The sequence below is a fragment of the Petaurus breviceps genome, unplaced genomic scaffold (genome assembly GCF_028583685.1).
Source record: "Petaurus breviceps papuanus isolate PSGF00001 unplaced genomic scaffold, PetGlider_PUasm1.0 171, whole genome shotgun sequence".
NCBI classification, from domain to species: domain Eukaryota; kingdom Metazoa; phylum Chordata; class Mammalia; order Diprotodontia; family Petauridae; genus Petaurus; species Petaurus breviceps.
In genome coordinates, this window is record NW_027185754.1 from 18,224,680 (window position 1) to 18,236,665 (window position 11,986).

Consider the following 11,986-nt stretch of genomic DNA (forward strand, 5'->3'; position numbering starts at 1 on the left):
CTTATGAACAGATAAAGGAATTTCATAAACATGTAAGTAGGACACTTATGGGTAATAGTAAGGTCAAAGGGGGACCATCTCTGTGTGTGACCATCTCTGTAGAGCTGAGATGGAAAAAGTCAATCAATGAAATAGATGGGGGAAAGGAGATATTACTTTACTTGAGGGGGAATGTTGAAGTTTCATAGTACAAGGACAGGAGAAGCAGAGAGAGAAACTGGGAACAAGGCAATAAACTCATAGAGGGAAGAAATAATATTGTCCCAGGGATCTACAGTAATAGCCACCAGGATCTGAAATGGATGATAAATGTGTATAGCATGAACCTTAAGGCAGGAGAGATTACTTAGTGAAGAAAGACAAGGAAGAGTCTGGAAGAGGAAATGAAGGTTAAGGAATATTCCTCGTCTTCCCCCTCCCTCCTGAAGCCAGTGAGACAGGGGTATGATAGTAAGTATAGCCAGCAATGGAAAGCATGTCAAGGGAAATGGTGTCACTGAGATGGAGCCATGTCGCGGTGAGGGACAGAAGAATGAAGGAATGAGAAATAAAAAAGTTTAAGATAAAAAGAAGTTGGTTAAATATGTAGCAGACATTCTTCAGGATATAAAGTGAGGAATGGCTAGATCTGTAGTGGAACATTGGGAATTTGGGCAAGGTTGATGTGAATAGGAATGTAGAGAGAGGATGTGATGGGGAGCTGCGGTAAGTAAATGTTCAGGGTCACCGGAATGAGTTGAGTGGTTGAATATGAGGGAATGGGAAAGTAGTCTAACTACCTAGCAAGTGAGTCCATGTCAATGACTGGAGAAAAGTTCTTTGAGAAAGGAAGGCATCAGATTTGGGTGCCAACTTTTGACTGAGTCCAAGTTTTACAGAACAAATCCTTTTATTAAGGGGATTTGTTTTGTGAATTGGATTGTATCAAAGTGCTGCACTTGAGGGCCTAGAGGACCACATGCGGCCTCAAGGTCGAAGGTTGTCCACCCCTGAAACAGATCGATTGACTCCTGGCAGATGAAGATGGTGTGTCTTTAGACGCCTGGAAAAGACAGGAGCAGATGTAGATGCAGGAGCTAGGTCAGAGAGTAAGTGTGCCTTGCTTATTCTGAACAACTCCGGGGTGGGGGGGGGAGGGGAGAAGAGACTGGGGAGGAAATTCTTGGAGCAAAAGAGATAAGGTATGTAAACCACTTTGTCCAATTCCAAGCAGTCTGTAGAGCAGCTGGATGTCATGGTGGTTTGAGTGCTGGAACTGGAGTCCAAAAGACCCAGGACTGTGTACCGCACCTTAGACCCTATAATCCTGACACTTAGGCAAATCACTTAACCTCTCTCAGGCTCAGTTTCCTCAGTAAAAAGGGAATAATGCCTAAGAGGGCTGTTGTGATGACAAAATGAGGTATATGTAAAGCAATTGGCAAATCTTAAAATGCTGTATAAATGCCTATTATATAAATATGATTTAACTACCGTTGTTGTGTGCCTAAGTATTATTACTGTTATCATGATTAAAAATAACCTGGTACTGGGGTCTGTTTCCAATGTTTTACCTCCCAAAGGATCAAATCTCCCACCCCGTGACCTCACACGCTTCCAACATCTCCAGAGACACGCCCACCCGTAGCCCTCTGTAATCGAAGATTCGGCCCTCCTCCTGTCTCCCCTTGCCAGCGGCGTGCAGGCGGCTCGATGGAGTGGTGAAGTCTGGGACGGACGCATGCGTAGTGGCAAAGCTCGTGTGGAGTCGAGGGGCTTCGGTTCTTGGTGCTATCTAGTCAGCTCTTCTTCCCCCCTGCTAAACCCACCATGGCAGACGAAGACCTGGAGGCCCTGCGGAAGCAGAGGCTGGCTGAGCTGCAGGCGAAGCACGGGGTAAGAGCGGCCGCCGCCCCGCCGAGGCCCCTCAGGCCCCGGCTCTCCTAGGTCTCCAGGGCGGCTTCACCGCTGCGGCCTTGGGTGTGTCCGAGGCGGCGTCCGAGGTGGCCCGGGGTGTCCGACCTTCTACACGCCTGGGACCGGGACGTGTCTACCCGGAGAGCGACCTCTGGGCTAGAACGGGCCGGAGCCTCGGGGCCTCGGGGCCTGGGGAGAGCCAGCCCCGCCCTGATGCCTAAAAGGCCTCGCGGCTCCTGCGGCCGGGGGATGCTCCCTGCTCGCACAGCCCCCACCCTTGCTCTGCTTTCTGCCCTCCCAGCCCGGCCCGCAGCCTGGTACTTGGCTGAGCTCTTCTCTCCCAGGACCCTTCCCACGTTAATCGTGGGCCATTGCACCTGCTCTGAATCTCATCCTATCTTGTAGTTGTAAGCACTGGTGCTTTAGTGCAGCGTTTAATGAGAGTAACTCTGCCACAGACTCCTTTGACAGTTGAGCAACTTACTCTCCCACTCTGGGCTTTCAGTTTTCTATAACGGGGGGAGCGGGAGCGGAGTTTGGAAAGGGGATGAAGTCGGATGTTCCCTAAGTACCTACCCGTCTAGTTCTTAGCATTGTGACCCACGGAATCTCAGAATGCAAGTTGGCCTCGCGGGGTTAAAAAAAAAAAAAACATCATTTGTTAGGTCTGTGCTTTAGTAAAGCTAGAATTCTAAGTCACATGCAAATTGCTTGAGACCTCAGAGAGACTTTAAGTAACCATCTAGTTTGCTTTACATCTGGGATATATTAGGCTTTTCCGTTATCATGGTAATTAAGAAGTAGCTGGTCCCGAGTAAAGAGCTGGTTGTTCCACACCCGAAATTCCTACTAGTGGGGAGACTGAGGCTGGTGAAGCACTTGAACTCGGTAGTCGTGAGCAGCAGTGGCCAAAGCTGTCCGGTGTCCATACAAAGCTAGACATCAGTATGGTGGAGGGGGGAGAGTACCAGGCTGTCGTGTTTAAGTAAGGGGCACGGGATATGGAGTCAAGGACCTCCATTCAGATTTACTTCTGCTAACTGCTTCTGTGACCCTGTGTAAGTCACTTTACCTTCTTAGGCCTCAGTTTCTTGATCTGTAAAGTGAGAGAGCTGGATTATATGGTCTCAGGTCCCAGCTGTAAATTTCTGGTCTTGTACTTTTAAATTGATTGTGCTGGCACCTAATTACATATTGCTTTACAAAGACAATTCTCCACAATAATTATTTCTAAGTGATATACAATGAAAGATGTATTAATTTTTTCCTGAGTTTTTTGAGGCCAAAAGTTTTTTGTCAAACCAATAATAAGGTTTTTGGATAACTTAAGAGTGTTTGGCAGGAAAGGCCACAAAACATTAGTATTCTGCCTTTATAATGTTAAAAGTAGGATTTTATGATTGTATATGAAGAGCTTAATTATTGTAATATTCTAATGACTGAGAGGAAATCAGATGACAAAATTTTACAATAAATGGTAGCCAAGCATTCTTTTTGTTTGTGTTCTAAAATGCTTGCCTTGTAAGCCATTTGGAAAACACAGAGCTGTCAGAAATAAAATATAGTGGTTCATAGGACCCTAACTTTAGAGGCCAGTTAATCCAATCCCCTCATTTCATAGTTGGGGAAGTTGAAACCAAGAGAGATTAAGTGACTTGCCCTAGGTCACACAGCTGTTAAGTATTGGAGGTAGGATTCAAACCCTTGTCTTTCAGACTCCATGTCCAAGGTATTATACACTTTTACCAAACTGCCTTGGAGAGGCAGCCATTGGGAAGCACCATCCTAAAAAGTTGCTTGGGGCTGTGGTGTCAAACTCTAATAGAAATGGATCCCTTGTAGGCTTCATATTGAGTTAGAAAAATTTTATTTTTATTTGTCATGTTAAACATTTATCAATTACATTTTAATATGATTTGGGCCCACTGAGGAGGTGGACACCTCTGGTGTAGGGCACTGAGAGTTGAATAACTTGTCTGTGTCCACACAGCCAGGACAGGATTTGAGGCCTTCCTCACATGTAAATGCAGCTCTCTACCCCCTATGCCAAACTGCCTTTTAATTCATCTTTATTGCTCTGAATTCTTTGAAAAGTGAAATTTCTTTGCAGGACTCTTCTGGTGACCCAGCACAACAGGAGGCAAAACACAGGTATGACCAAGAGCTACAAACTTTTAGTTAGCTGAAATGAAATTTTGAAATTCTAATTTATATAGTCTGTCTACCAATTTCAGGGGTTTTCTTGGTATCAGTTTTTATTAAGCCTTTGTTTTTTCTCAAGTGAAATAATTAGCTGTCCCCAGTTTCCTTGTTTTTTTTATTAATACCACTTCATATCATCAGGGAGGGGGAATGAATGATTTACTTGGTGTTCTGGGGGACAGCTTATATTTTTCCAGGGGAGTTGGAAAGAAGCAGGACCAGCAACCAAGTTCTACCTTTACCATTCTCCAAGCCCTGACTTCTTGTTATCTCATTTAATATTTTACCAACTAATGAAAAACACAGTGTGAAAGGAACACTGAACTGAGAATCAGGAGACTAGGGTTCTAGTTCTGACGCTGCTGCTACCTAGTCATGTTATACTGGAAAGTAAGTTCACTTCTCTATACATTGTACTCCTCTATAAATTAGGGCTTAAATCAGATTATCTAAAAGGTCTCTTCTAGGTATTCTATGGTTCATTTAATTCCCACTATAGAAACTATACCAAACTATAGAAGTTTTCTCACCCTTCCTGAATGTAGCATAAACCTCAAATTTTGTGGATGATTAAGGAACAAACATAGACAACAGGACTGTGAAAGAAGGTACAGATTTAAAGTAGTACTTTAACTACCTTGTCTAATTGACTATCATTACAAATCATATATAAAAATCATCCCACAATTGATGTGATTTTTCTAACTTGAGGTGCCAAGCTTCTCAGCAAAAATCCCCAAGGATATAGAGAACAGCTGTATAAAATTTTAACATGCCCTAAGTGATGAAATTTTCAAAATAATGTTATATTAGGCATATAGCTAGTCTTGAACAAATATTCCAATCATTCTTTGGAAATTATTTTAGCTATAAAATCTCTCTCTACTATAAATATGTTTCCTTAGATAGTGAATTTATATGCTTAGTTCTAAATCTGGGTGAAAGATAAGGGATGGGCAGAGAAGCCAGTATGTGAAATGAGGCTGCTAAAGCATATGTTGGTGACTATGTCTGCTGCTAAATTTCGGGAAACTAGAAGTAAGGGAAACAGTAATAAGCATCAGATTTTTTTTTTTAAGCAAGGCTGCTTTTTCTTTTTGAGGTTAAGCAGAAATTCCTTCAAATCTTGCTTTATGTGATTAACATTTTTCTTCACTCTTTAGCCTTGACCTTTATAGCACATGCTTATTTATCTTACTTTGTAAGTTCTTTTCTACTTATTTTGTATGTTTGTCCCTCCTTAGATTCTCACATCCATTCAGCAAGTCTATCAATTCCACTTCTGCAATATATTTTGCATTCTCTCCATTCTCACTGCCTAATTCAGACCTCTGTTACCTCTCACGTAGATAAAAGATTCTTGGTCTTCATGGTGCCCTCTTAATCTAATTCAATAAATATTTATTAAATAACTACTGTTTATTTACAAGGCCCTGAGCAAAAAGGGAACTAGTCACAGCTCTCAAAATTACATTATTACCTGGCTCCATGGGGGTGGGGAGGTGGGAATCAGGAAACTGCCTCCTTCGTTTCATTGACAGCTGATTCAAGTCCAGATTCCTGACATTTGAGATCTTCTCCCATCTGGCTTCAAAGTACCTTTTCAGCCTCACTATATTCTTGTGTTTTCCCGCCACTGTGCCTTTACTTATACTTTTCCTTTCACCTAGAATGCTTTTCCCATTGCATCTGCTTTGTCTAATTAGGCTTTCTTTACAGGGAAGCAGAGATGAGAAACAATATTCTAGCTCAAGTTCTGGATCAGTCAGCACGGGCCAGGTGTAAGCATCTTCACTTTCCTTAAATGAAATTTCTCTGTTGAAATAATATTGGTTTTAAGTTACCCAACAAAGGGCATCTCTAGTGCTAATGAAATTACTATTGCTATCTCTAGATTAAATGTTTATTTAATCTTAAATACATTTGAAATGGACTATTACTTAGAAGAATGTGAAGTCAATAGACTTAGTGCTAGGTAGTACCTAAATTGGTTTCAAGAGAGAGAGAAAGTACTGACTGTTTCTTCTGCTTGTAGGAGATAAGGTTTTCTGGTTTAGGTGCATATTGAGTAAAGTATAAAACAAGTTATTACCTCTTAAATCAGAGTAATCAAGTGAAACTGTATCTTGTAACATTATTACCTGAAGCCCAATTTGGGCTAAAAGTAATAGTTGGGGAGGGTTTTGTGTATATTACTAAACTAATGTTTCCTTTAGCAAAAAGAAAAAAAGTTTGTTTTTGTTTTTTAAGTACAATAAGACAAGTTATTTTTTATTATTATTAAGAAATTTTTTATTTACATGTGATTTATGATAAGGACAATAAATTTTGGCACTTACTTGGTATTAAAGTGATGTGACAGCTCTTGTTATTTGTTTAGTCAAAGATTGGGAATATAAATCTTGGTTATTCTGTGTGTGTGTGTGTGTGTGTGTGTGTGTGTATCTATATCTTGTGTCTTTTGTTTTTTTATCTCAGTAAGTAATTTAGCACTTGTAAAGCCAGAAAAGGCCAAAGCAGTAGAAAACTACCTCATACAGATGGCAAGATATGGACAGCTGAGTGGAAAGGTGAGTAATTGGCCTCTCTGTCTGTCAGTGAAGCATATTCTCCCAAGTTAAATCTCTGCTACATCAGACCATAGAAGGGTATTTTATCAAGAATGTGCAAAAGAAAGGCAGAAGAAATCTCATCAGCTACTTCTTCTTTCTTAAAATGTAATTACTTGGCCTGCCTGAAATTCTTTAACTATTATCTGATATTGTTTTATAATATCTTTCACTTGTGAGATCAGGGAGTTTCTTTTTGTTGCTTATCTGTTTTAATGAATCATAGTGGGTAACCTAGTTAATTGTCCAGAACAGTAACTAAAGCCAAACAATGAAGAAGAGAAGCATGGTTCCTGAATGATCTTACTTCATTAGGTGAACCCTGAAGGATTAGGCAGTCAGCAAGCATTTCTTAACTATCTCACTACATGCCAGTCACTGTGGTAAGCACCAGGGATACAATGAAAGGAAAGTCCCTGCTCTCAGGCTCACAGTCTAATGGGGGGGGGGATCAATAACATGCAAATAACTATATATAAGCAAGGTATATACATGATAAATTGTATATCATCAATAGAAGGAAGGTGCTAACATTAAGCATAGGTCCAGAAAAGCATTTTGTTGAAACCTTCACAGGTAAAGTAGAATAAAAACCCTTACCTAAAATGGCACTGGTGACTTGAAAGTCAGGCTTTTAACTTCTTCCTGTAAGCTTAGCACATTCCTATGGCTTTCACCTCTGAAGGCATTCTTCACTGGCAGTATGCCATCATTTCCAAATTCAGGAATGAGACTTAAATACTTTAGAGTGCCTGTATCATCATTGAGATGTGTATCTTTTGGTTTAACAATGTTGAAAAAATATATCCAGCCTTTAAACTGCATGTGTAAAGGAGAAATAGTTACTTTTATTCCACTTCTCTTACCCTAGGTATCAGAGCAAGGATTGATAGAAATTCTTGAAAAAGTAAGCCAGCAGACAGAAAAGAAAATAACAGTTAAGGTAAGTTTTCTTGAAGGAACCTGAATATTGTAAAAATAAGCATCAAAAAAGGCCTCTAAGACTAATGCTGCTCATATATCAAACCATTTTCACTAAAGTCTTCACACCACAATGAGGCTTTGGGGTGATTTCTCAAAGGCAAAGCATAAGGTGTAGGATGTCTTACCAGCCAGATGACAGAACTGACTTTTTTTTGCATGAGGAGCAACTAAGCTAAGTGTAGAAAGACTCATCACTGGAAGGTTGGCAGTAGCAATTCATGAAATGTAGAATTGTGACTTAATTTTGGTGGAAGGCATTTTTTACACTTAACTTTTGAAGTTATCAGAGTAAAAATAACAGTGCTAGTTTGACCATATTTGATAAAAGTTTTCATTAATTTTTTTTCCCTCTATAAATATCCTGTATAATTCTTGGATCAGTTAGCTAACATATCAAAAGGGCCAAAACTCTTACTTAAAATATTCACAGATGTCTTCATATTTCCTGCCACTAGTAGCTTACTTCAAACAACTAATTAACTAAGTAGTAATAAGAAAGAATCAAACCTTTTGCTATCAGTAACTAAAAAAATTTCTTGCTTCTCAGAGAGCCTTAATTATAATTCAGACACATTGTGATATCATACTCTTATATTTTCCTCTCCAGTTCAACAGAAGAAAAGTAATGGATTCTGATGAAGATGATGAATATTGAAATCTAATGTTTAGACTCATAAACTTCTTGAAAAATTTCTAGGAAAAGATACTTGGCAGAAGTGAAGATCTAATTAAATGGTAACTTTGCTTTCTGTATACATTTTGAGAAAGGGGCAAATAAAAAGGACTTGTTTATGTAAAATAAAACAATTTGGACAATTTTTTTTAATAGTATCATAAGGGATTGTTTGGGAAGCCTATGTTTTTTGAGAATAGTTAATGATTTTCCTGCTTACCAATGCTTTCAGCAGCATATGTCCTTTAAAATTGTGAACACTACTCATGACCTTTAACTAGGGAAGGTTTAGGCAGTACAACATTTTTAGTAAGAAATAATATTAAAGTGCCAGTAGCCACGGTCTTCAACTTTGTGGAAAACAAAAGCAGTATATTCAATCTGAATGGACTTGAAACACATATGATGCTTTTTTTTTTCTTTTAAGCAGTAGGGGTTAAGTAACTTGCTCAAGGTTACACGGCCAGTTATTTCTGGGTGTGGTGCTGAGTATCTGAGCCCATATTTGATCCCCAGGTCATCCTGACATTGGAGCCGGTGCTCTTACTCGATGAACCACCTGGCCGCCCCTAAGCAATTGAGGTTAAGTAACTTGCTCAAGGTTACACGGCCAGGTGTTTCTGGGTGGGTGCTAAGTGTCTGAGCCCAGGATTCGATCTCCAGGTCATCCCAACACTGGAGCTGGTGCTCTTACTCGCTGTGCTGCCTGACCGCCCCCATATGCTGCTTTCTAGACATTGTTTTTAAAAGCAAGTAAGCTATGTGTGAGCAATTCAGACTTTTCCATGTTTTTTTTCTTGCAGATAACTAATACTGAATATATGTTTATGTAGATATATATGTATATTATATGTATACATTTAAAACTATGTTTAGTACCACTATTAATGTCTGCATAAAAAAAAATTCCCATCTCCAGGGCTTAAATTGTTGTTGCATTTCTCTACATACAAAAGTCCTACCATAGCCTTTAAATTAAAGCATCGTTATAATTACATAAATTGTGCAAGGTAGAATCTATTTTTATATAAAAATATAAATATATTATTATATAAAAATAGATTTTATAGAATCTATATCTAAAGATAGAAATTTAGATGTTAAAAAGGTTGAGATCTGGTTGTGATCTGTTTTACCAGTTGATAACTGGACCTTCTATGGAGAAAAGAAAGCCTTGAATTAAGATTATCTTTGTTCATGGTAAAATGAGGAATTGAAAACACATCATTTTAGCACATCATCATCTTTCCCTGTTCCCTCCACTAGGTTACAGTTGATCTTATTTTTGACTGATTTTAATATAACCATCCTATCAACAAAAAAAATTTTCTGGTATACCCTTTTAAATGTCATATATCTTTTCCTGTGTAGACTGATCCCTTATAAATGGTTATGGCTCTGGGCTTCAGTTTTTAAAGCTGTAGTTAATTACAAAGAACTAGATGAATCATTTGGCTGTTTCATTTTTGTCTTTGTATCCCAGAGTGCCAGGCACAGCAGGGCTTCCTTAAGCACTTCTATGTATGATATTATAAGCTGTGAAGAATTTCAGTGATGGGGCTGCTGCAGTCATGCAACAGATGAAATGACAGATTTACTCCTAAAATACTGAAATACCCAGCTAGATGCACAGCAGAACACATATGATAGTAAGACACTCAAAGTGACAATAGTCTGAATACAACTAAGAAAGTACAGTGACTCATGTCAGAAAGCTCAGAAACACAAACCCCAGTTAGTTATGAAACATCCTTCTTTACTCCTCATTTACATGGAAATGCTGAAAAGCTGTTTTCAGTGAGTTTGTACATGCCCTCTTTTGCAGGATAACCACTTTACCCTGGTGGCAATCAACTGTGTGACTTTGTTGACAATCTTTAAACAATGTACTGCCTCCTGAAGAAAATATAAGAATGGCAGTGATTTAAATAAGGATTACTGAGGACCGTGAAGGTAACATGGTGGGAGACCAGTTTTGAGGGTTTAAATAAAATCAGTTAATTTCAGTTGTTTATCCTCACTAAAACTGATCTAATAATGGTTGCTTGTTTTCATGCAAGCCCTTCTGCAAATCAGACAACAAAGCTGCATCAAATTTCTATTGTAATAGACTATCAAAATTAAGGTAATTATTAGGAAATGATTATAGATTTGCCGAAAGCAATCCTAGAAAATTATCACAAATTTATTAAAGAGTTATTAAGTTTCTCTTAAACTATTCTAAGTAGTTTAAAAACAAAAGTCATTCACATGTCAATCAAAAAAGTTCAAATTGTAGACACTTTTTATAGAGGCTTACCACTTAATTCATCTCATTATCTGTTAATGACCCTACCATGTGTTCCCCATAATATAATACTTGATACCAGCCCAAATTCAGACTCATGGACTTTGGATGAGTTTGAGTCATGACTCTCCCACTGGCAAGTGCTGAGAACCTTGGCTGGTCACAGCTTTAGAAATTTCAATTTCCCCTTCCCTTCCCCATCTCCCCTCTATCCCCACCAGGTCATATGGAGTTAGTAAGCAATGTTCCACCTTGCAGACAAGCTCCAACTAGCTTGATGTCCTCTAGGGTCATGGGGTTGGCTCCAATCCAAAATATATTTGCATCTTGAAAGTGATTACCTGCCAGTAAGTCATAAATGTTTAAATTCCCTCAATTCAGTGAGCATTTATTAAGCACCTGTGGGGTAATAGGCTCTGTGTTAATGCTGAGAATACAAAAACAAACATGAGATTATCTCTACTCTTAAGGAGCTGACATTCTCTTGAGGGCCTGCAGCAGCATGTGCACATCTCAGTAAATGTAAGATATGTTCAAAATAAATGGAAAGTATTTGAGGGAATGGGAGGGAAGAATCAGGAGAAGCTTCTTGCTGGAGGTGGCCCTTGAAGGAAGCTAGGAATTTGAATAGGCAGAAGTGAGAAGGGACAGCCTATGCAGAGGCAGAAAGACAGGAGATAGACATTGATACATAGAAAATAACAAGCAGACCAGCTTAGCTGAAAAGTCAGATGTGAATAATGAACCTGCAAAATTGGAACCTGATTATCAGATGCTTTAAATGCCAGAAGGAGTTTGTATTTTATTCTAGAGATGATCAAGAGCCACTGAAGCTTCTTGAGTGGTGGAGTGACATGGTCAGACTTATGCTTTAGGAGTATCAGTATGGTAGCTGGATTGGAAAAGAGGATGCAGGGAGACCAGTTAAAAAGCTGTTAAAATAGTCCAGGTGAGAGGTGGTAAGGGCCTGAAATAGGGTTGTAGTGTTAATGCAGATAAAGGGATGGAGATGAAATAGACAGGGTTGAAGATAACATTTGAGTCTCAAACTTGGTACTAATAATGCTGCCCTTACAAAATTGGGAATTAGGAGAAGGGTTTTGTTTAGGAGGAAAGATCATGAGTTTGAGGTTGCTCTGGGGACATCTAGCTGGAGATGTCCAGTAGATTGTTGGAAGTAGGGCAGCCACCTGGTTAGAGCTTTGGGGGAAAAAAACTTGGCATGATTAAAAAACTCATACACACTCCTAATTTTAAAAATAAAAGTAACATGAATCAAGGACCCGAACCTCACAGGATCTCCCTAGATTCTAAAAGATAAGCAGGACAGGGACT

General features: G+C 39.2%; 1 protein-coding gene across 1 annotated transcript; it reads left to right on the plus strand.

Moving 5' to 3' along the window:
• Positions 1 to 1,668: 1,668 nt before the first annotated feature.
• Positions 1,669 to 8,498, plus strand: PDCD5 (programmed cell death 5). The gene is made up of 6 exons (XM_069082611.1): positions 1,669 to 1,875; positions 4,007 to 4,047; positions 5,818 to 5,879; positions 6,577 to 6,668; positions 7,579 to 7,650; positions 8,299 to 8,498. The coding sequence occupies exons 1-6, from the start codon at positions 1,810 to 1,812 to the stop codon at positions 8,344 to 8,346; spliced, it is 381 nt and encodes a 126-aa protein (XP_068938712.1). The 5' UTR covers positions 1,669 to 1,809; the 3' UTR covers positions 8,347 to 8,498.
• The last annotated feature ends 3,488 nt before the right edge of the window (positions 8,499 to 11,986 follow it).